A 21,758-nucleotide genomic window follows, 5' to 3' on the forward strand; every position below is an offset into this window, starting at 1 on the left:
TCTCTGTGGAGACAGCTCAACTCAGAGGGATGGTCTAGGAGGATACAGGAAGGTACAACAGCTCTAACACTGTCTAGGAAGGTAGGTGAGGGGGTCAGATGACCAAGGTTTTAGAGCAGTGATTTTGAAATTGACAAGAGTCAGGTTAACTGAGAGGTTTAGGGTATTTTGTGAGTTGGAGCTGGGGTCTCCAAAGCATGCACTGGTGAGGCTGAGTGGCTCTTAGTAATGGTGCATTAGAAAAAAAAAACCTTGGTGGTGGGCTCAAGGAACATGAGCTACACTTCTGATTCACCCTGAGGCAATGGGCATGGCACTGGGACATTGGGCAGGATCAGCAGCTGCTCCTCTTCTCACAGATCCAGCCATCCCTCTCATTGGTACACGGTGCATCATTCCACAGCCCCGAGTGCAGCATCATGATACAGTCCTCTTGTCCTCTGGAATCGTTGGGCTCTCCAGAGTTCCAGTGGCTGTGGTGGTTCAGTGTGGGTGGGTGTTACTGGAAGTCTGGGCTGACAATAGACCTAGGGTTCAGCTTTCCTTCCCTTGTTGCTTGGCTCTGGCATAAATACCTTAAATGTCTAATTTGAGTTTATATCTGCAGTGCACATTTGTAAGGGCTCAGAATTTAACTCTTAGCCAATTCCCAGGATCTAGCTTTTCCATTCTTAAAAGGTTAGTTTAGGGACAGTGGAGATTGCTCAGTGGAAAAGAATGCTTGTTGTACAAACATAAGGTGTAGATGTAACCAACCGTCTTATTAAATAAGAAACACAGAGCCGATTCAGAGAAGAAAGCCAAGAGGTCAGAGCTAAGAGCCTTACCCTTCCTGCTTCAGCGATCTTCTTCAGCCAATAGAGCTCTCCGAAAAAGACCTACTTCCTGTGTGTTTGTCTTTATATAGTCTTTCTGTTCTGCCTTCTCATTGGTTGTAAACCCAAACACATGACTGCCTCGTCACTGCCTGTCTGTAGAGACTTCCAGGTCTTCTATGGTTGGTATTGAGATTAAAGGCATGTGTCTCCAACGCTGGCTATATCCTTGAACACACAGAGATCTACCTAGCTCTGTCTACCAAGTGCTGGGATTAAAGGCATGCACCACCACCGCCCAGCTTTTGATATGGCTCTAATAGCTCTGACTCCTGGGCAACTTTATTTATTAACATACAATTAAAATCACATTTCAGTACAAATAAAATGTTGAGAGGTTCTGAAAAATCCATTAATACCAACAATAAGGACTTGAGTTCAAATCCCAACGAGTTACACAAAAATCCAAGTATGGCTGTGCATGTGTTTATGATCCTAGCAGGTAGGGTTTAGAGATGGGAGAGTCTCTGGGTTTTTCTGGCTGTTAGTCAACCTAGATCTAGGTTCACTGAGAGACCCTGTCTTAATGGAATAAAGCAAGGAATGGTAGAACAGAATATCCAGAGTTCTCCCCTAGCCTTTGCATGAGCATACATGGGTGTGCACAGCTAAACACGCACCATATACACACCCACCAAAGCATCAGCAACAACCCTCTCCCAAGAATCTAGTCTTTAGACATATCTGAAAACGTTTTCCCAAGGATCAAACTTAACTCCTCTTTCAAATCTCTCTTGGAGCCTTCTTCTTACCTGAAGGTGAGTGAGACTCCATCTACCCATTGGTAGCCTTGAATCTTGCCGAGGTGGCGAATCGCCTTCAGACCCAACCAGTAGCCTCGGCCATGTGTATGCTGACTCAGGAAGCCCTGGAAGAGAGTGGAGTTGTCAGCTGGCCAAGTCTGCCCGACATCCCGGGCCACACACACCAGTTCAGGTGAACTCTGATTCTCCTTTGCCAAGTCCCAGCTGCATACCTGCTCATCCGGGCCTTTGACAATCACCAAGTGGGCACCATGGCCTGAACAGTAGCTCTGTGCTGTGCCCCATATAGCCTGCGTCTCAGAGAAATAATAGCAGGAGCCTTGGAAGTATAGCCATGATGTGGGGCACTGCTCACAGGATCCTGTTGGGTGGTGAGGGTCAGAGAGATGGATTGTTATGGAATGGGGCCATTGGAATGCCATGGAGGGTGTTGCACACCGGAGAAACACAGTTTAGGTCAAAGGGCATGTCTGGTGGAAATCGAAGCCTTGAAAGCCCCAGGCAGGGTCCACTCCTCCCCATCCTTGGTCTCCTCTCTGGCTCACTGTTCTGTTGCTTGACAGCTTCCAGCGCCTGGAGCAGCTCACTGCGGATGTCCTCACGATCTCTGCCTGCTTTAGCCAAGCCCTGGGTCACTACAGGGTCAGAACGGTGGACATTTAGAGCTGGGTTAAGACTGGGACTTACATATAGGTCAAGGTCTATGTCCATCGTCAGTTCATGGTTGGTATCAGGGTCAAGAACAACTTCCGTCTGGGTGGGTGGTTTCAGTTACTCCTGAAGGCTGAGGCAGAGGAAGATTGCAAGTTCTAGGCTAAATTGGGCTACAGAGTTTAAGTTCATCTTAGCAACTTAGTAAGACCCTTTCTCAAAATAAAATGTAAAATGAGTGTTGGTATTAGAGCATCTGCCAGTGAGGGGCTGGGGGACAGTGAGGAAAGCCTGCCTAGCATGTGAAGCCCTAGGTTCCGTCATCAAGGACCTGAGGGTCCAGGACTGTACTGCCGAGAGGGGTGTGGCTATGGCCGGGCGTGGAAAGTCAGGGGTCGGGGAAGGTCAGGGATCGGGGGTTGTGCTCGGCTTCAGCTCTCACCACTCTCTTGCAGTTCTTTAAGGGTGCTCTCCTGCTCCAACAGCTTTGCCTGTATGTCCTTAAACTCAGCGAGTGTGGTTTGCAACTGCGCTTTAATCCCGGAGCCTATGTGGGGATGGGGCGACCTTCTGAGGCCAGCCAGCCCCTCCCCCACGTGCCTCTATCCACCACCTCCCTCCCCCGCCCCTCCCCTCCCCACCTGTCCCATTTCCCAGCCCCACAGCTCACAAGCCTCCACCAAGTCCGTTTCTTACAGCAGTTCCTGCAGGCTCCGACATCCTCTTTCAGGGCACTCAACATCATCTTTTGCTCTGAGGCTGGAATGACCCCCCCACCACACACACACTAGGTCAGGGGACACCCTTCTCCAATCCAGGATCAGCCCGATTTCCCGGGACTCAGCTGTTCACTACCCGGTCCCTGACTCCCTGGCAGTCCCACCTCCTACCGCCAGGGGGCGCAGACGCCGTGCTCTGCAGCTCCGCACGCACCGTTTGTCTTCAGCAGGTCCTGGCGGCTGAGCAGCGTCCTGCGCTCGCTGGAGGCTGCAGAGAGAAGCCGCAGGAGTTTGGGAACCTTCCGCCTTCCCAGAGGGTGTGAGGACCCGTGTTTTGGTATGCACAGAGGCACAGGTCAGGAATACGGATAGGAGACATACATAATGCATCACACAGAACCAAACCGGTACATATTTGGTTTATACCAGTGGTTCTCAACCTGCCTAATGCTTCGACCCTTTAGTGCAGTTCCTCATGTTGTGGTGACCCCCCCAACCATAAAAGTACTGTCGTTGCTACTTCATCACTGTAAGGTCGAGACCCACAGGTTGAGAACCCCCAGTTTATGCTCTCTGACATCCAGGACCCCATCTGGTGCACACAGAGGGAACAGGTTTGTGCCTTCCCCTCCCGGCGGCGGCATACAACTTGTTCCGGTTAAAAGACCATTCCCGTGGGCTGGAGAGATGGTTCAGAGCGATAGAGCAGAGCGAGGCGCTCTTCCAGAGAGCCTGAGTTCTGTTCTCAGCACCCACATGAGATAGCTCAAGACTGCTTGTAACTCCAGCTCTAGGGGAGCTGATGCCATCTGGCCTCGGTGGGCACTTGTACACGCGCGTCACACCCTCACACAGGCACATACATGTACACATAAAAAGAATCACTCACCCTTGGACAATAGGGTGCTCAGAACGAGAGCCCATAGCACTGTGGCCACCAGGAAAGCCAAGACCAGGAAGAAAAGCCTTTGTTTGTAGTACTCCCAGCGTCCCAGCTGCCCTAGTAGAGCGCGGATGGATTCTTGATTCCTCCAGGGTGGAGGTACAGATAGTTTAATCACCCTCCCTACCACCATGTGGTCCCTAAGTGACAGAGTTAGAATTATGATGCCAGCGTAACTGGGTCTATGGCTGGAATAACAGCTGCCCGCCTCCCACCAGGTTTCCTGGGGGAGACTCAAGGGATGCCTTTCCCCAGTGCAGGATCCAGCCCTTTGGATCCTGGGGAGTCCTCGGCCAGGGTACAGACACCACCATTCTGCAGTCCTGTCCATACACTGGTGTCTCCTGCATGGTCCTGTCTCTTCTCCTCCCCAAACCCACAAAGCCCCCAGACGTTAGAGCAGAGGGACTCGTGGAGGCCGACTAGGTGATCTCTTTGCTCATACCTCTGGGGACCTTCTCGATTGCAGCATCCAGCTTGCTGTATCCACCAGTGTCCATGATGGTGGTGGCACCCAGCCCTGGACAGGGATATAAATTTTGGTCCCCACCCTGTCTCCCTTCCTTCCTTCCTTTCCATTCCTGTGGCCTCAGTTCCTGTGTGCAGGAATCCAGCCAATGGCTGTCACAGTGCTGGGCAAGCCTGGGGGGGGGGGGGGGGGGAGAGACAGCTCCAACCCCTGCGGCTGGAGCTGTCATTGTGGCCGCAGTTCCTAGGTGCCAGGACCTTCTCTTCAGAGCTTGTGCTCTCTCTGTCTGTCTCTGTCGTCTCTCTGTGCCTGTGGAAATCAGAGGACAACTTGGGGTGTCGTTACCCAGGCACCATCTACCTTTTAAAAGAGTGTATTGCATTTTATCTAGTTACAGTGTGTGTTTGGGGTGCTGGCATAGGACAACCTGTGAGAGTTGGTTCTCTCTCTCTACCGTGTGGGGCCTGGGACTAAAGCTCGGCAGCAAGTTCCTTTATCTACTGAGCTGCCTTGTTGGCCCCCATCCACCTTTTTCCCTGAAACAGGATCTCTCAATGGCCAGGAACTTGCTAAGTACTGTAGGCTGGGCCCAAAGCCCCAGAAACCCACCTGTGTCCCTCACCTCAGCACCGGGGTGCACCCCACCAACCATCTCTGTCAGTGTAGCTACTGGGGACCCAATTTCGGGTCTCATGCTTGCAAGGCAGACAGTTTACTGAATGAGCTGCCCCTCTCCTCCAGCTCTGGTCTCTGTCTCTTATGGGCTCAGGGCTGAGATTTCTCCTGAGGGGGAAAACATTGAACCCAGGTAAGCGTCTCAGGACCCTACTGGATCCTGAAAAAGCTCTTTAGGTGTGACCTTGACCTGAAAGTGTTGGTCAGACACCTTGATGTGAATTCAGCTGACACTGGTCAGGAGCGATCAAATAGTTTTGTGGGAGCTTGTTAATGAAGCTAGCAGGTTCTTCTGCTGGGGAGAGTGGGTGGGGCTAGAGGTGGTATGTGGCTTAGAAGTTTTCTCCTTTGTGAAAAAGGGGGAACATGTCAGGGCCTCTCCCAAAGGGATACTGTGATAAGCAACTGATGTTACGGGGCTGGGAGATGGCTTAGTCCATAGAGTGCTGCTGTGGAAACAGGCGGGTGTGGATCTCATTCCTAGTACTCAGGAAATAGCTGGGCGAGGTGGAATGCACTTGTAATCCCAGCACCGGGGAAGTGGACACAGGCAATTCCTGGAGCATCTGTGAGTTCCAGGTCCTGTGAGAGGCCATGTCCAAGGTACTTGCCACCGTGCTTGATGACTTGTGTTTGAGTCTAGGACCTACATGGAAGGAGAACCAACTCTGGAAAGTTGTCCTCTGACCACACACGTGCCATGGCCTGTGTGGGCTCACATGCATCTGGAAACCTACGCACAAAGTAAATAAATAAATGTAATCAAAAATACACACACACACACACACACACACACACACACACACACACACACAAGTGTGCAACTCCTGAGGAAAAACACCCTTGGCTGACCCCTGGCTGCCACATTTATGTGCTGAGGCAGGAAGATCTGGAGCTTAGAGATTAAGGATCAACCTGGATTACAATATAATGAGCCCGAGTCTCAAAAACAAACCCAAACCCAAGAAAATCTCCCTGCAAAAACGAAAACATAACCAGGTGAACCTGGTGCTGTGGTAAAGTCAGGAGAATGCTTGCCTATCATGCACAAATCCCTGGACAGGACCCCCAGTCGGGAACCAACTGGATGCCGCGGTACACCTGTAACCCCAGTGCTTGGGAGGGCAAGTCAAGAAGATCTGGCTACTGAGATGAGTCTGAGGCCAGCCTGGGCTACCCGAGACCCTGTCACAAAGAAACAACAAGCCCAAATCAATACTAAACATCTCCCCAACTACTAAGTGTAATGTATTCTTTAAACAAATATTGGATATCTGATGTTTGACAGAAATTTCTCTGAGAATTGGGTTAAATCAGAGAACAAATTCTTTCCTTCTGGGTGTTCATATTTCTGGGGGATGGTCAGGAAACAGACACTATGTTAAATTTTTCATGGATGGGAAAGGGTCCTGCTGTGGGATGTTCTGTATGGTAAATGTGTTGCTGATTAGTCAATAAATAAAACACTGATTGGCCATTGGCTAGGCAGGAAGTATAGGCGGGACAAGGAGGAGAATAAAGCTGGGAAGTGGAAGGCTGAGTCAGAGACACTGCCAGTCACCAGGATGACAAATAGCATGTGAAGATGCCGGTAAGCCACGAGCCATGTGGCAAGGTATAGATGAATGAAGATGGATTAATTTAAGCTGTAAGAACAGTTAGCAAGAAGCCTGCCACGGCCATACAGTTTGTAACCAATATAAGTCTCTGTGTTTACTTGGTCGGGTTTGAGCGGCTGTGGGACTGGCAGGTGAGAGAGATTTGTCCTGACTATGGGCCAGGCAGAAAAACTCTAACTACAGGGTCCAACAGGGCCTCATGCCACGGCCAGGAACAGTTGCTGGGAGAGGAAATGCAGTTCTCTTCACACTGTGGCCCCTGCTTCCTTGCCCTGCTCCTATAAATAAATCACCTCCCACCTGTGCTCAGGGAAGCAACTCTAGTTAAACCCAGTGACCACAGGGGGAACTTGCTGAGAAGAAGGCTTCCAGTGGGAAAGGAGGGTGATGGGGATGGAGCTGACTAAAATGTGTTATGTGAATATATGAAACTTTCAAACAATTAGAACAATTTTAAAAAGCACACTGGGGGGGGGGCTGATGAGATGACTTAGCAATTAAGGGGGCCTCTTCTTGCAGAGGACCCCAGTTCAGTCCCAACACGTGAGTCAGGAGGCTCACAACTACCTGTAACTCTAGTTCCAGGGATCTGATGCCTCTGTTCTCTTTGGCACCTGCACTCAAGTGCACACACCCTCCCGCCATACACATAAATTAAAAATAAACATGAAAAAAATAAAAGCAAGTTAACAGAAAAAAACTTTACCACAATAGCTAAGTTATAAAACCAGATTTTGTGTCCTGTAACAGAGGAATAGATGGAGAAAACTGTGGTTTATAAAGTCATAAAGGGTAAGTTTATGCTGTCTGCAGGAAAATGGATGCAACTATGGACAGTCCTATTAAGTGAATTAAGTCAGCGTCAGAAAGACAAATATTGAGTGTTTTCTCTCTTTTGTGGTTCCTAGATTTTATATAGTTACGTAAAGATCACGAATGTATACACCACAAGAATGTAGAAGTGAGACTGCCTGGAGGAGAGGAAGGGACTAAGAGGAAGGGAGCTGTGAGAAATGGGAAGGCAGAGGGCTGTGTTCAACGCACAGTATGTCCTTGCACGAAAACGTGCTCATGTAACACGTTACTTGTGCAATGAAAATCTAAAATTAAAAATAAAACAAAAAACCCCAGAGCTGGGAGTAGTGGTGAACTTCTGGAATCCTAGTGTTGAGAGACTGTGTCAAGAAGGTCATGAGTTCAAGCCCAGCCTGGCCCACATTATGGATTCCTAGGACAGTCTAAACTGCACACAGGGAGACCCTTTCTCAACAAGCAAACATGAAGAAAAGAAACATGGCATGAAACATTACTAGGGAAATGGAAAATGAGGGGAGAAGATGGAGGACTAGGGCCCAGGAGATGGATCAGCAGGTAAGAGCACTGATGCCCTGAGTTTGATGCCTGGAACCCACTGACTCCCACAAAGTCCTCTGACTTACATGTCCATGTGATGGCACCCACCTACTGCACAGACAGACACGCTCACACAAATACACAAAAATTAATAACTCTGAAAAAAAAGGAAGTCAGGTGCAGTGACTCACCTGCAGTCCTAGTGTCGAGGGATGGTGGACCCCAGGGGCTTGTTCCACGCCAGTGAAAGCCTCCCAGGCCAAAAGCCAAATATGCATACTCCAAATAATACTCCAAACCCACTGGAAAACCCAAACAAACGAGCAAACAATGACGACAACAACAAAACCGTCATTTTTGACATAACCGGGGAGATCTTAGGCACTATTGGGGAGAACCTGCCACTGCTGCTTACATAGATTGACACACCACCCAGCCGCCTTCCTGGTATCTGTGTTTATACCCACAGAGAACCTGCCACTGCTTACATAGATTGATGCACCATCCAGCTGCCTTCCTAGTATCTGTGTTTATACCCACAGAGAAAGGCTCTCATCAGCTTTAATCGGAGAAGCCCTTCTTTTCAGTGAAGAGAAGTGAATGCAGACACCTGTGGCTACAAAGATGCTGAAAATCAAGGAGAGTTGAGAGCTCAGCCCTAAAGAAGACATTTACAAGCTTCCTAAGGGCCCAGGAAGTTGTGGAGAAGGAGCAAGAAGAGCGTAAGAGCAGGACTGGCACATGTCATATTCTTGACAGGCTGTTTAGAGCTCTAACAGGGGAGCACAGCTACCTGCACACCCTTGACTGAAGACCGGTCTGTATCTATAGGGAAGGTTGTCCTCTTCAGCTGAGCATGCAGCTTTGGGAAGGATGCCTGTGGAATGGTGAGGGAGGAAGCAGGCACCCACCCAGCCAGCCACATCAACTGAATCAACCCTGGCTATCAGTGAGGTGATGGACGTCTCAACCAGATTGCACTCATGCATGATGTGGCCACGACAGCCGTGAACTCACAGGAGCTGTATTTACTGGTTTTGTCAATTATTGGCCTTAATGTTTAGACAAATGGAGCCCTATCCAGGAAGTCCTCTCCTACACCTATATCATGCATCATACTGCATCTATTTTTGTCTAGCAGTTTCAGGTTTTATGTTTACATTTTGGAGTTAGTTTTTTTTTTTTTTTTTTTGGTTTTTTGAGACAGGGTTTCTCTGTGTAGCTTTGCGCCTTTCCTGGAACTCACTTGGTAGCCCAGGCTGGCCTCGAACTCACAGAGATCCGCCGGGCTCTGCCTCCCGAGTGCTGGGATTAAAGGCGTGTGCCACCACCGCCCGGCTGGAGTTAGTTTTTATGCAAGGTGGTAAATGTGGGTCTGGTTTTATTGCTCTGTGTGTGGCTGTCCCATTTTTGCAGCACCGTTTGTTGAAGATGATCTTCTTTCTCCAGCTTACCTTTTTGCCATCTTTGTCAAATATTAAGTGGCTGAAGTTACGGGTCTCATGTTTGGGACTTTGGTTTTGTTCCATTGGTCTGCATGTCTGTTTTGCTGCCAGCACCATGCGGTTTTTATCACTGTGACTTTGTATGTCTTAAGATCTGGAATGGTAATTCCTCTAATTCTTTTTGCTTGTGATTGTTTTGGCTATTTGGAGTCTTTTGTGGTTCCATATGAATTTTAGAATAGTTTTTACTATTTCTGTGAAGAATGAGATGAGGATTTTGATTGGGATTTCACTAATTTGTAAGCAGCTTTCAGTAAAATGGTCATTTTCACAATATTAGTATTACTAATCCGTGAACATGGGATGTCTTTCCATTTTCTAGTGTCTTTTTCTGTTTCTTCACAGGTTTGTTTTCACTGTAAAGGTTTACTCCCTTACTTAGGTTTATTCCTAAATGTTTTATTTTCCTTCAGGCTGTTGTGAGTGGGTGTGTGCCCTTCTCTGTGACTGTTGTTAAAGTTACTGGTTTGTGCAAGTTGATTCTGTATCCTGCCACACTGCTGAGCTTGTTCATCATCTCTGGAAGTTTTTTGGTAGATTTTTTTTTGGATCTCTAGTGTCTAGTATCCTATTGAGTAGGGATAGTTCGACTTCTTCCCTTTTAATTTCCATATTGCTCTAGATTGTACTTTGAGCACAATATTGAAAAAGAGTGGGAATAGTGGACACCCTTATCTTGTTCCTGATTTCATGGGGTCTTAGACATGATAAGGCACTTTCAATGCATGTAGAGAGCGCCAGGATTTCAACTTTCATGAGTCAGCACCCAGGCTGGGATGGGCGTTCAGCGATGCAGCTGCATTTGGGTTGTCCATGTGCATGACCCTTCACACACATTCCTGTGAGTAACCTCAGGACGTTCATTGGTTCATCTCATTGGACTTCGGTGTCGGTGTCTTTCCTTTGGATTGTTGTTGATTTCCTATCCTGGTGAGCATATGCTTGTTCACATCTCTTCAGGAATAGTGTCACAGGAAACACATGTGTGCACACATGCATGTGCAAACACACACACACACACACACACACACACACACACACACACACACACACACACATACACCGAGCTTTATGTATTTATATATAATCCAGGATCTGCAAATGATAGAAAAATGTGATAGTTGTCTCTCTGTTTTCTAACTTATTTTGCTTAACATGACAGTCTCCAGTGCAGTTGTTTACAGCAGATAACACAACTTTACTCTTCTTTGTAATTGAACAAGACTTTATTGTAAATACGTCACATGTTCTATAAATAAATACAGATATATTCATTCCTTTATCTGTTGATCTTAGCTATCAAGGATTGTAAAGCAATAAACATGGATGCTCTTTGGGGTGACATCTGGAGCACAAAGCAGTCTCAGTTGTCCTGGGCTTGTGAGGAGGTGAACTGAGCAGGAAGCACACGGAACGGCTTCTCTTTGCTCTTTACTGGGATGTGATTTTAACACCCCGCCATCTTGACTTCCTTGCCAGGAAGAACTTTGGAACCCAGAATTGTGAGCATAATAATTTTTTCTCCTCCAGCTTGCTTTCACCGGGTATTTTTAAACACCAGGAGACAAAACTAGTACACCCTCTGAAAGTAATGTTAGTGTGTGGCTCATCATCGGCGACACCACCCCTGGCTGCGTATTTGAAGGAATCTGTGCGTGTTAGCACACCACAGCGGTGCTGCTCATACGTGTTACAGCACTATCCACAGCAGCCAGTTATGGAACAGCCCAGGCATCCGTCAGCAGATGGATGGATAAAGAAAATGTGGTTCAAGCTCATGGTGGAGTTTTACTCTGTCATCAAAATGAATGAAACAATGTCATTTGTAAGGAAATGGATGGAACTGAAGAGTGTAATGTTATGTAAAACAAGCTGGAGGGACATATATCACATGGTTTTTCCCTTTTACAGAATTTGGATTTAGAAAAAAAAAAAAGCTGACGTGAAAGTAGACGTGAACTTCACGGTGCATGTGTGGGATGGGTAGGCTTCATTGCCACATCTAAAACTAACAGTTACTTGTTTTCTGGACTCTGCAAAAATACTTCTGCAAATTAAAAAACCCACAGACATTAGCGGGAAAGCAGGCCAAGGGTAAGAAGTACAAGACCTAGAGAGGGGGAAACCCAACATGAGCGTGTGGCTTCATGGTGGTTCACGCTGTGATCCCAGCACTCAGGGCTCACACAGGAGAATCGCAAGTTCAAGACCCACTGGATCACACAAGACCCTGTTCACAAAAACAAACAAAACCAAAACAGAATGTTGAACAGGCACTTAAGGAAAGCTTAAGTTCGTTAGGCTTGGAAGCACAAGTAATGCGGTGTTACTCACACTAAATAAAATAGCAAACAGTAAAAAAGGTGGGTAGACAGAGAAGCTAGGAAACAAGGAGGACCATAAGAGGGACAGGCATGGATTGCCCTAGGAAGGGGAAATAGATAAGAGCTCCTGCGTAAACTGGGAGCTGGGGTGGGGAGATGGGGGATGGAGGATGAGAACATGAGGGAACGGGATGGTTAAGTTGGGGGAGGGACAGAGAGGAAGAGCAAGGAAAGAGGTATCTTGATAGAGGGAGCCATTATGGGGTTAGGGAGAAACCTGGTGCTAGAGAAATTCCCAGAAACCCACAAGGATGATCCCAGTTAAGACTCCAAGCAATAGCAGAGAGGGTGCCTGAACTGGCCTTCCCCTGTAATATGATTGGTGACTACCCTGTCATCATAGAACCTTCATCCAGTAACTGATGGAAGTAGATGCAGAGATCCACAGCCAAGCACTGGGCGGAGCTCCTGGAGGCCAGTTGAAGAGAGGGAGGAGAGATTATAAGAGCGATGGGGGTCGAGATCATGATGGGAAACTCACAGAGACAGCTGACCTGAGCTAGCAGGAGCTCAGGGACTCTGCGCTGACAGCTGGGGAACCTGCAGGGGACAGAACTAGGCCCTCTGAATGTGGGTGACAGCTGTGTGGCTTGGGCAGTTTATGGAGCCCCTGGCAGGGGGACCAGGATTTATCTCTGGTACATGAACTGGCCTTTTGGAGCCCATTCCCTATAGAGCGATACTTTGCTCAGCCTTTATGCAGGGGAGAGGGGCTTGGGCCTGTCATAACTTGATATGCCAGAATTTGTTGACTCCCCATGGGAGGCCTTACCCTCTCTGAGGACAGGATAGGGGGGTGGGTGGGGGAGGGGGGGAGGAGGGAGGGAGAACTGTGGTTGGTATGTAAAATGAAAAAAAAACTTAAAAAAAAGTGGGTGGAGGGAAGAGAGACGGCTCAGTGGCCAAGAGTGTGTACAGCTTTGGTCAAAGACTGGAGTTCATTTCTCAACCTCCACATCAGTTGGCTCATAGTCTCTTATAACTGCCGCTGATGGGATCTAGCGCCCTCTTCTGGCCTCCTCAGGTACTTGCATTCATTACACACATGGATATGCATATATGCACATATTTTAAAAGTATTAAAAACAGGTGGATGATTTTTCCTGTTTGTAGCCCAGGCTGGCTTTGTATTCACAATCCTTCTATTTCAGTCTCCCGAGTTCTAGGATTATAGGTGTGTACCACCACAGGTAGAAAAAAGGGTGGGTAGTTTTTAGAGTTGGTGAGGATGTGGTGAGAAGGGAATCCTTGTTCACTGATGACTGGAGTACAAATTCAGTCATTTGGGAAAGCAGTTTGGAAGGTGAAAGTATGTAGCAAAATTGCAACAACATCTGTCCTCTGATAAATTTCTGTGTGTATGTATGTGTTTGAGTGTGTGTGTGTATATGATGTATGTGTACGTGCATGTGTATATATATGGTGTGTGTGTGTGTGTGTGCGTGTGTAGGCCAGAGGTCAGCTCATATGTTCTCCTCTATCACTCGTCACATTTTTTTTTTTTCAAATTCTCTGTGTGTGCGCACACATGTGGAGGTCAGAAGACAACTTTGTTGGTTGTTTTCTTCCACATTCATGAGAGCTACAGGGATCAAACAAATTCTGGCCACCAGGTTTGCAAGGTGAGCATCTTTACCCACTGACCCACCCCACCTCTACCCACTGACCCACCCCACTTCTACCCATTGACCCACCCCACCAGTCTAACTACACCTTATTTTTTGAAAAAGGATCTCTCATTGAACGTAGAACTACTGGTTCCAATAGACTGGCTGGGCAGTGAACTCCAGGGATCCTCCAGTCTCCACTCAGGGCTGGGGTTATAGGTGCTCACTGCTGAACCAAGTCATTTTATGTGGGTGCTGTGGATCTGAATTAGGTCCTCATGCTGTCAAATCAAGTTCTTCACTAATGGAGTCATCTCCCTAGCTCCTGATGTTTAGAAAGCATATATTCTTAAAAAAGAGGACATTCCAAGGGGGAAATTTACTTCCTAGGGGCTCTTCATGAATTGTTTATGGCACCAGAGTTGGGGTCATCCCCTTGTTCCTGAGGGGTGAATAAGTCCATAAGGTTTGATGAGGACATACTCAAAACAGATCAGTCATAACTTTGTCACACAAATCTTAAAATGTCTTATTAATTAGAAAAAAACTCAGACCCAGATATTGGGGTGAAAGCTGAAAGATCAGAGAAACAGAACAAGCCAGCCATATTCTTACCTCTGCACAATCCTTAGCCTCAAGAGAGAGACTTCCTGTTTACTCACACCTTGTATACCTTTCTGTGTCCTGCCATCTTACTTCCTTCCTAGTCTGGGATTAAAGGCATGTGCCACCATGCCTGGCTCTGTTCCCAGTATGGCCTTGAACTCACAGAGATCCAGATGGGTGTTTGCCTCCTGAATGCTAGGATTAAAGGCATGTGCTACCAATGCCTGACCTCTATGTTTAATATAGTGGCTGGCTTTGTCCTCTGATTCCCAGGCAAGCTTTATTGGGGTACACAATATATCACCATATAACTTAGTAGTTCAGATGTAATGTTTCCAGATCTCAAAAAGCTAGGGTTGGGAGAAATGGAAATTGCTACAGTTAAAAAACTGTCCAGGGTAACCTGTAGTGGCGGCACACACCTTTAATTCCAGCCCTGGGAGGTAGAGGCAGATAGGTCTCTGAGAATTCCAGGATAGCTAGGGCTGTTATCCAGAGAGACCCTGTCTTGAAAAACAAACAAACAACCCCCCCAACAAAACAAAACAACAACAAAACCCATAACCCATCCAACCAAACAAACAAACAAACAAAAACCCCTATCAGGGTTAAAAAGAAACATGAGGGTTAAAATGGTGAGGTTAGAGGCCCACGGGAAGATAAATAAGAGGGCTTGCAGCTGGGGGGAGATAGTCAACCTAACGAAGACCCAGCTCTGTGGAAAACAAAAAGGCCCGTCTGGGCTCCAGCAGGCTCCCGAAAGCCCTCCCCTGACGAGCACGTGCTAGGCACCATTGCCCTTTCCTGCAGTTAACGTCTCGATTTTATTCATAGTTATACTTTTATATGCACTCTTGGGTCATGTGCATTTAACTGTACCAGACTGAACTGTGGCTAAGGATGACCCTGAGAACGCCTCCACCTGCTCCATGGAGGAGACCACCACAGACCTTCCCCATGACCAAGGAGAGGAGGGAAAATGGAAGAATAAGATTTTTAAGTTTAGAGGCTGGCAGCCCTCCCTTGGGCCGCTGAGCTGAGTGAGCCAGCCACTCTGGAGGGCAGACGTTGCTTTCCTTTCTGTGTCTTTTAAAAATAAATCTTGACTTCTTGATCACTCTGCAAGTGCCCCGGCATGAATTCTCCCCCTTCAGGAGCTGAAGACACAATGCCACTCACTGCTGCAGTTGGGATGGGGTGACTATAGGAGCCATCTCCCTCCTGTCACAGAAATGACTGGAGACGTAATTACACACAGTGCGCACACACACACACACACACACACACACACACACACACATGCACATGCACGATTATGTAACAGAAATGACTGGAGATGTAATTACACACAGTGTGCACACACACATGCACATGCACGATTATGTGTAAATTTTAAGCACCTGCATTAAGCACATCAGCACGGATCTCTAGGATAAAGAGTTAAACCACATGGGTGGTCAGTGCTTAGAGGAGTGATGTGGGGCAGGGACTTGTTTTTCCACGAAAACAGAAGGCCTTACTCCTCTTCTCATAAAGCTTCTAGTTGAGCATGACACTTCTCTTTCCTTTATCTCAGGAAATGAGAGGCAGGACGTGACTGGATCAGAGCTTCCAGGCAGGGCACACCCCAAGCACTTCTTAATAAGAGGAAGAGAGAGAGAGAGAGAGAGAGAGAGAGAGAGAGAGAGAGAGAGAGAGGGAGAGGGAACTGTGTAGCATCTGTTAGACACACTTAGGAAAGGGTTCACGTGGAATTGATTCGTCAGCTCTGATGAAGGAGAACGTGTTAATGCACTTGGCAGAATCAGAGGAAGTTTTCTGAAAGAGATACTGTTGGAATGCTGTCTTCAAGGACACGTGCACAGGGTCTCACTATGTAGCCTTGGCTGTCCCAGTCCTCACAGAGACCCACCTGCCTCTGTCTCCCAAATACTGGGATTAAAGGCTGTCTACTGCCTTAAAATTTTATTTAGTTGTTGTTGTTGTAATTATTGTTGTTGTGTGTGAGCATGTGTGCCATGCTGCATGTGTGGGGGTCAAGTACAACTTCTAGAAGTCGTTTTTCTCCTACCATGTGGATCTCAGGGATTGAACTTAGGTCATTGGGCTTGGCAGCAAGTGTATTTAGTTAACCACTGAGGCATTTTGCTGGCCCCCAGCTTTCTCCTTTTCATGTGGTCCAGGGCTCCACCCCATGGAATGGTGGCACCCACTTTTAGGGTGAGTATTTCAACTTCAGTCTAATCAAGAAAATCCCACAGGCATGCCAAGAGCCTTGTCCATCAGGTGATTCTGAATTCTGTCAAGTTGGTGACCAGTGTCAACTACTGCTGGCGTGGGGGTTGAGAAGAACAGATCCTTCTGGAGATCCAAGATCACCTGATGTCAGGTGTCAGCTGTGGTCAGACTGTATAAAGCAAGCACAGAGACTTTGGACTAATGGAGGAAGAAGTGAACCCCAGGATTGAGTCTCAAGGCAAAGATGTAGCTTGCATTCTCTTTAGTGCTCTGTGGCCAGAGCACCACTGTAGTACTATCCTTTTCAGAAAATCTCCTCTGACTCTCCAAATGAATGCATGAATTCCCCACCTATAGTCCTATAGTCACCCCATCCCAACTGCGTTCATGTGTCACTTTCTGTATGTATTTTACATGTTTATGTATGTGCTGAGCATGTGGAAGCCCAGGGTTGATGTTGGGATCATCCTCGGTTACTCGTCCACATGATTCACTGAGGCAGAGTCTCTCAGTCAAAGCCAGGGCTCAGCGGTCGGCTTGCTCTGGGGATCTCCCATTTCTATCTTCCAGGGCTGGAATTAGAGGCAGGTCCCTTGGTCCACATGGTATTTAGGTGGGTCCTGGACACCTGAACTCCAGTCTGCATGGTTGTGTGGCAAGTACTTTAGCCACTGAGTCATCCCCCAGTGCAGTCTCTCTCTTTACAGCTTTACAGCTTTCTTTACAGTTCTAATCCAATCCTTTTCCAAGAATACATTCTGGCTGGGAGTGGTGGTGCACATCCTTAATTTCAGCACTCAGGAGGCAGAGGCAGGTGGATCTCTGAGTTCGAGGCCAGCCTGGTCTATAGAGTGAGTTCCAGGACAGCCAGAGCTGTTACACAGAGAAACCCTGTCTCAAAAAACCAAAAGCCAAAAACCAAAAACCAAAATTTGAAAAAAAAAAAATACCTTCTGACAGTTGGTGGTTACCTTGGACAGAGATTGCGGTGACAGCTCATTGAAAAGGTAATGCCACAATTTGATTGTTTCTTTTAATTCCTGTCTCTGTCTCTCTATCTCTTTGTCTCTCTCTGTCTCTGTCCTTCCCCCCACCCCCTGCCGTGTGTGTGTATGTGTGTGTGTGTGTGTGTGTGTGTGTGTGTGTGTGTGTGTGCATATGGTGGCCAGAATCACTCTCCACTTTAGTTTTTGAGACAAGGTCTCTCACTGAACTGGAACTCATCAATTCAGCTCAACTGGCTGCCCAGTGACCTCCAGAGATTCTTTCTCCCTTCTCTACCTCCTCCTTGCTGGAATTACAGCTTAATCTACAATGCCTGTTTTTTTATGTGAGTACTTCAGAGCTGAACTTAGGTTCTCATGTTTGCATAGCAAGCTATATACCAAGTGAGTCACCTCTCCAGTTCCACATCTTTGATTTTTACTATGAAAAAGTCAAGCATGTAAGAATTATACATAAAAAGATTTTGCCTGGGGTGAGCTGGCCCCGCCCCTTGCTTTGGCAGTGTGGGAGAGCTGGTTCTGGTGGAGTGGGTGTGGGAGAGCTGGCCCCATCCCTTACCAGCTGCAGCACTCTGGAAAGCCAGCCCTAGCATCTAGAAGTAGAGCTAGACTTGGTGGCATTGGTACAGGAGAGCCACCCTCAAGGACAGGATAGCTGGAGAATTGGCCCCGCCCTTAACCTGGGCAGGGAGCAAGAGCTGGCCCAGATGGTGGCCTGTGTGCAGGAGCGTGGGCAGGCTGAACAACTCAGCTGCCACCCAGGCCCAGATCCAGGGCACTGAGTTTGATCTATCCCATCTGTGAACTGCTGGAGATCGTGGTGGGGCCAGTCCTGCAGAACTGAAGCTCCAGGATCTCCATGACACTGGGCAACAACAGGATATCTGAGAGGAGACCTGGTGAGGATCCAGGATTGATGGTGTAGCAGAGGCCAGAGGTCTTGAACCAGTCCGAAGGCTCATTTCAATGAACATTTGCAAGTAAAGATGATTGGGCGGAAGGGCGTGTTGTAGGACACCCTGTGACTCACTGCAGCCTCCAGAGCAAGATTTCTTTCTTTCTTAATCTTTGATTTATTATTTTTGGTCTTAATTTTAGTTTTTTTTTCCTTTGGTAGGGACTGTGAGGATGAAGGGTGGATATGGAGGGACCAGGAGATGAGTGGGACTGAGGTGCATGATGTGTAATTCACAAAGAATCAATAAAATGTTTTTAAAAAGATCTTGCCTGCTTTTTCAGCTTTATAAAGTTTTTACATCATGTCGTTCAGATAATTTTATTTTTCAAAAAATTATTTATTTATTTATTTATTTACTATTTATTTATTTACTTAGTTTGTGTGTGTGTGTGAGTGTGTGTGTATGTGTGTCTGTGTGTGTGTCTGTGTGTCTGTGAGTGTGTCTGCCAGGGGAGTGCAGGCATCCATGGAGGACAGAAGAGGGTGTTGGATCCCCTGCAGCTGGAGTTAGAGGCACTTGTGAGCTGCTAGACAAGGGTGCTGGGAACCCGTGTGTTGCTTGTACTCTTCGCCACTGAGCATCTCTCCAGTCCCTAGATAGCCTTAAAAATAAGGAAAACCAAACAAATACAGTGGACATCTTAGACGATGCCCAGTCCCTGTCTGGTCTTATGTCTCCGGTTTCTGTCTCCATGGAGTTTCCTTTCCAAAGTTGGAGCTCATGATTTCAAAATACTTCATGTGTTGACCCATTGGCAGTCTACTGAGTTGTTTTGTACGTTTGGAGAATTCATAAACAGGTGACCATATGGTCCACATCCTTCCGGATCTTGTTTTTGTCTCTTCCTCATTCCAGTTATGAGAAGCATCTATGCAACACCCATAAACATGCAAAAATAAATTCTTAGCAAACAACAGATAAGAGAAAGCTTCCTTAGCTAGATAAAGGGTCAGTTACAGGAATGTTTTACTTAATCTTGGGATATGAAAACAATGTTTTTGATAAATTTAAGAAGAAAATAAGGATACCTCTAGTATAGGAAGTGTAAATTTCCTTAAAAAGAAACATTGAAGCCTTAAGCTAGGATCTGTGAACAGCACCATATTTAGAGCATTTTTGCAGGTGTGGTTAAGTTGTGGTGAAGAGCTGGGAGCGTTGGCTCTGATTTGTTATCTCAGTGCTGGTGAAGCTGAGGTAGGAGCTTGCTGTAACAGCCTGGGCTACACAGTAAGTTACAGGCCAGTTCAGGCTAGAGTGTGAGGCCCTGGTTCAAGAACCAAAACAGGGCCAGACGGCTCAACACTTAAATATACTTGCCTCTCAAGCCTGATGACTTGAATTCAATCCCATGAAAATATCAAAGGAGAGAACAGACTTCACAAAGTTATCCTTTGGTCTCCGCACTTGTATGGTGGCACACGCGCACACACATGCACACACACACCACAAGGCCTTAGACTTGATTTCTCAGGTTGCTGTGCTGGGGATGAGCAGAGAACAGTAGATTCCAGGGTGTTGCTAGACACACAGACAGCCTAGGTAAAGCAGCAATCTCCAGGGTCAGAGGAGAGGTGGCATTTGTTACTCTTGCAGAGGACCCAGCTTCCGCATCGTGGCTCACAACCATTGTAATTCCAGTCCTTGTCGCTTTCATGTGTGCACAAACACACACATACACACACATGCACACACATGCACACACACACTTGGTGTATGGTGTCTGATGAATGATACTCCTGGCCTCCACACGCATGTGCACAAATGCAACCCCCATGTATGCATCTCTCTCTCTCTCTCTCTCTCTCACACACACACACACACACACACACACACACACACACACACACACACACACTAATAACTAATAATATTTTATAAATTAAAACATAAGGTGAAGAGCGATAGAGGACATCTGATCTCGACCTCTGGCCCCCATATGCACACATGCATGATGTACCTGCTCTTACATAGGAACACGGACACATACAGGAAAAAAAATCATCCTCTTGCTTTTTTCCTCATGAAGTAAAAAGCAAAAAGAGAAAATCCTATAAATATTGGAAAGGTCAAAGCTGCCATCATCCAGCTAAGACAGTTCTAATTTAGGAGTTAATGTTTGAGTTTGTTAATGGTCCTGAAGGACAGATCTAAAAAGGACAAAGAGCCTCTGCAATTCTTTCCCTCACTTTTTCTTTTGGGTATAAGTTATTTAAAAACCACAGAATATTGTTTCTGTCTTATATTCCTCAGTGAGGAAGAGAAATCTGCTAATCATACAAGAAAATGTTCCCTCCTCTTTCTCCTGCCTCTCCAGCTCCGAGATGCTCAGCTTGTGCCATGATGCCCAGAGTGTGCCATGATGCCCAGCGTGTGCCACAATACCCAGTGTGTGCCACGTTGCCCAGCTTTTTACATGGTTCTGGGCATGAACTCAGGTCTTCATGTTTGTGAGTTAAGCATTTGACCACCTAAGCTGTTACCCTGGTCCAGATACAGGGAGGTTTTGCAGAGACCCTGCTTCCCATTGGTCAGAGCATCTGTCTTTGACTCTTGTCTACAGTAATTACAGATGAGATATTAGAATGGTGATTTCCTATTTCTTTCTGAATTTATTAATTGGAATACATCTGGAATGGAAACCAAATGGACTTTCTGATGGATGTGAGGGTTGTCTGTGATTATCAACTTTACACAGCCAAGAATTGCCTTGGTAGAGGGTCTCAGTGAGGGACTGTCAGCACCAGATTGGCCTGTGGGGCATGTCTATGGGGGGAGGGGGTATCTTGATAGCTTTAATTTTTTATCTGGAAGTGGGTGGTACTGTTCCCTGGGCATGGGCCCTGCACTGTACACGAGTGGACAGAGTGATCTGAGCACCAGCATGCGTACATTCACGTCTCTCTGTTCTCTTTGAGTGTGCTATGGCTCAATGCTTCAAGGCCTGCCTCTGCGGCTTCCCAGCAATGCTAGAGTATAACCTGGGGTGTGAATTGTAAAACCCCATTTCTTCTCAGCCACATTTTGGTGAGGAGACTTTATCATGGCAAAGGAAATGAAACTGAGACAGGACATTCTATTTTAGAATCCCTCCAAAACTTCAGGTCTGCAGAACAAACGTTGGGGGGTGGAAGTCACAGAGCTCCCACCCAATGCTGTTCCATCTGAAACACCCCTGGTCTAAAGGATCTCCTACTGGAGTACAGATATTTTTAGACTCTCTTTTTAAAAAAGGTTTATTTGACACAAAAGTGCATTTTCCCTTAAAAACTAAATAGAGGCCATGAATTTGAAAGGGAGCAAGGAGGGGTACATGGGAGGGTTTGAAGGGAAGGGGAAAGGATGTAGTAATATTATAATCTCAAAAAATAAAATAAATAATTATAAACA

At 46.9% G+C, this 21,758-nt stretch overlaps 1 protein-coding gene across 1 annotated transcript; it reads right to left on the reverse strand.

Annotated features, from left to right (window-relative positions):
- Positions 1-296: 296 nt before the first annotated feature.
- Positions 297-4,452, reverse strand: Clec4g (C-type lectin domain family 4 member G). The gene is made up of 9 exons (XM_052755481.1): positions 4,398-4,452; positions 3,899-4,009; positions 3,224-3,277; positions 2,987-3,049; positions 2,733-2,837; positions 2,185-2,274; positions 1,852-2,000; positions 1,628-1,743; positions 297-473 (listed from the first exon to the last, which is right to left on the reverse strand). Exons 1-9 carry the CDS (start codon positions 4,450-4,452, stop codon positions 335-337), a joined length of 882 nt encoding a protein of 293 aa, XP_052611441.1. The 3' UTR covers positions 297-334.
- Positions 4,453-21,758: the final 17,306 nt, after the last annotated feature.

Source organism: Peromyscus californicus, unplaced genomic scaffold (assembly GCF_007827085.1).
Source record: "Peromyscus californicus insignis strain IS unplaced genomic scaffold, ASM782708v3 Scaffold_2__1_contigs__length_46816999, whole genome shotgun sequence".
In the NCBI taxonomy this organism is placed as follows: Eukaryota; Metazoa; Chordata; class Mammalia; order Rodentia; family Cricetidae; genus Peromyscus; species Peromyscus californicus.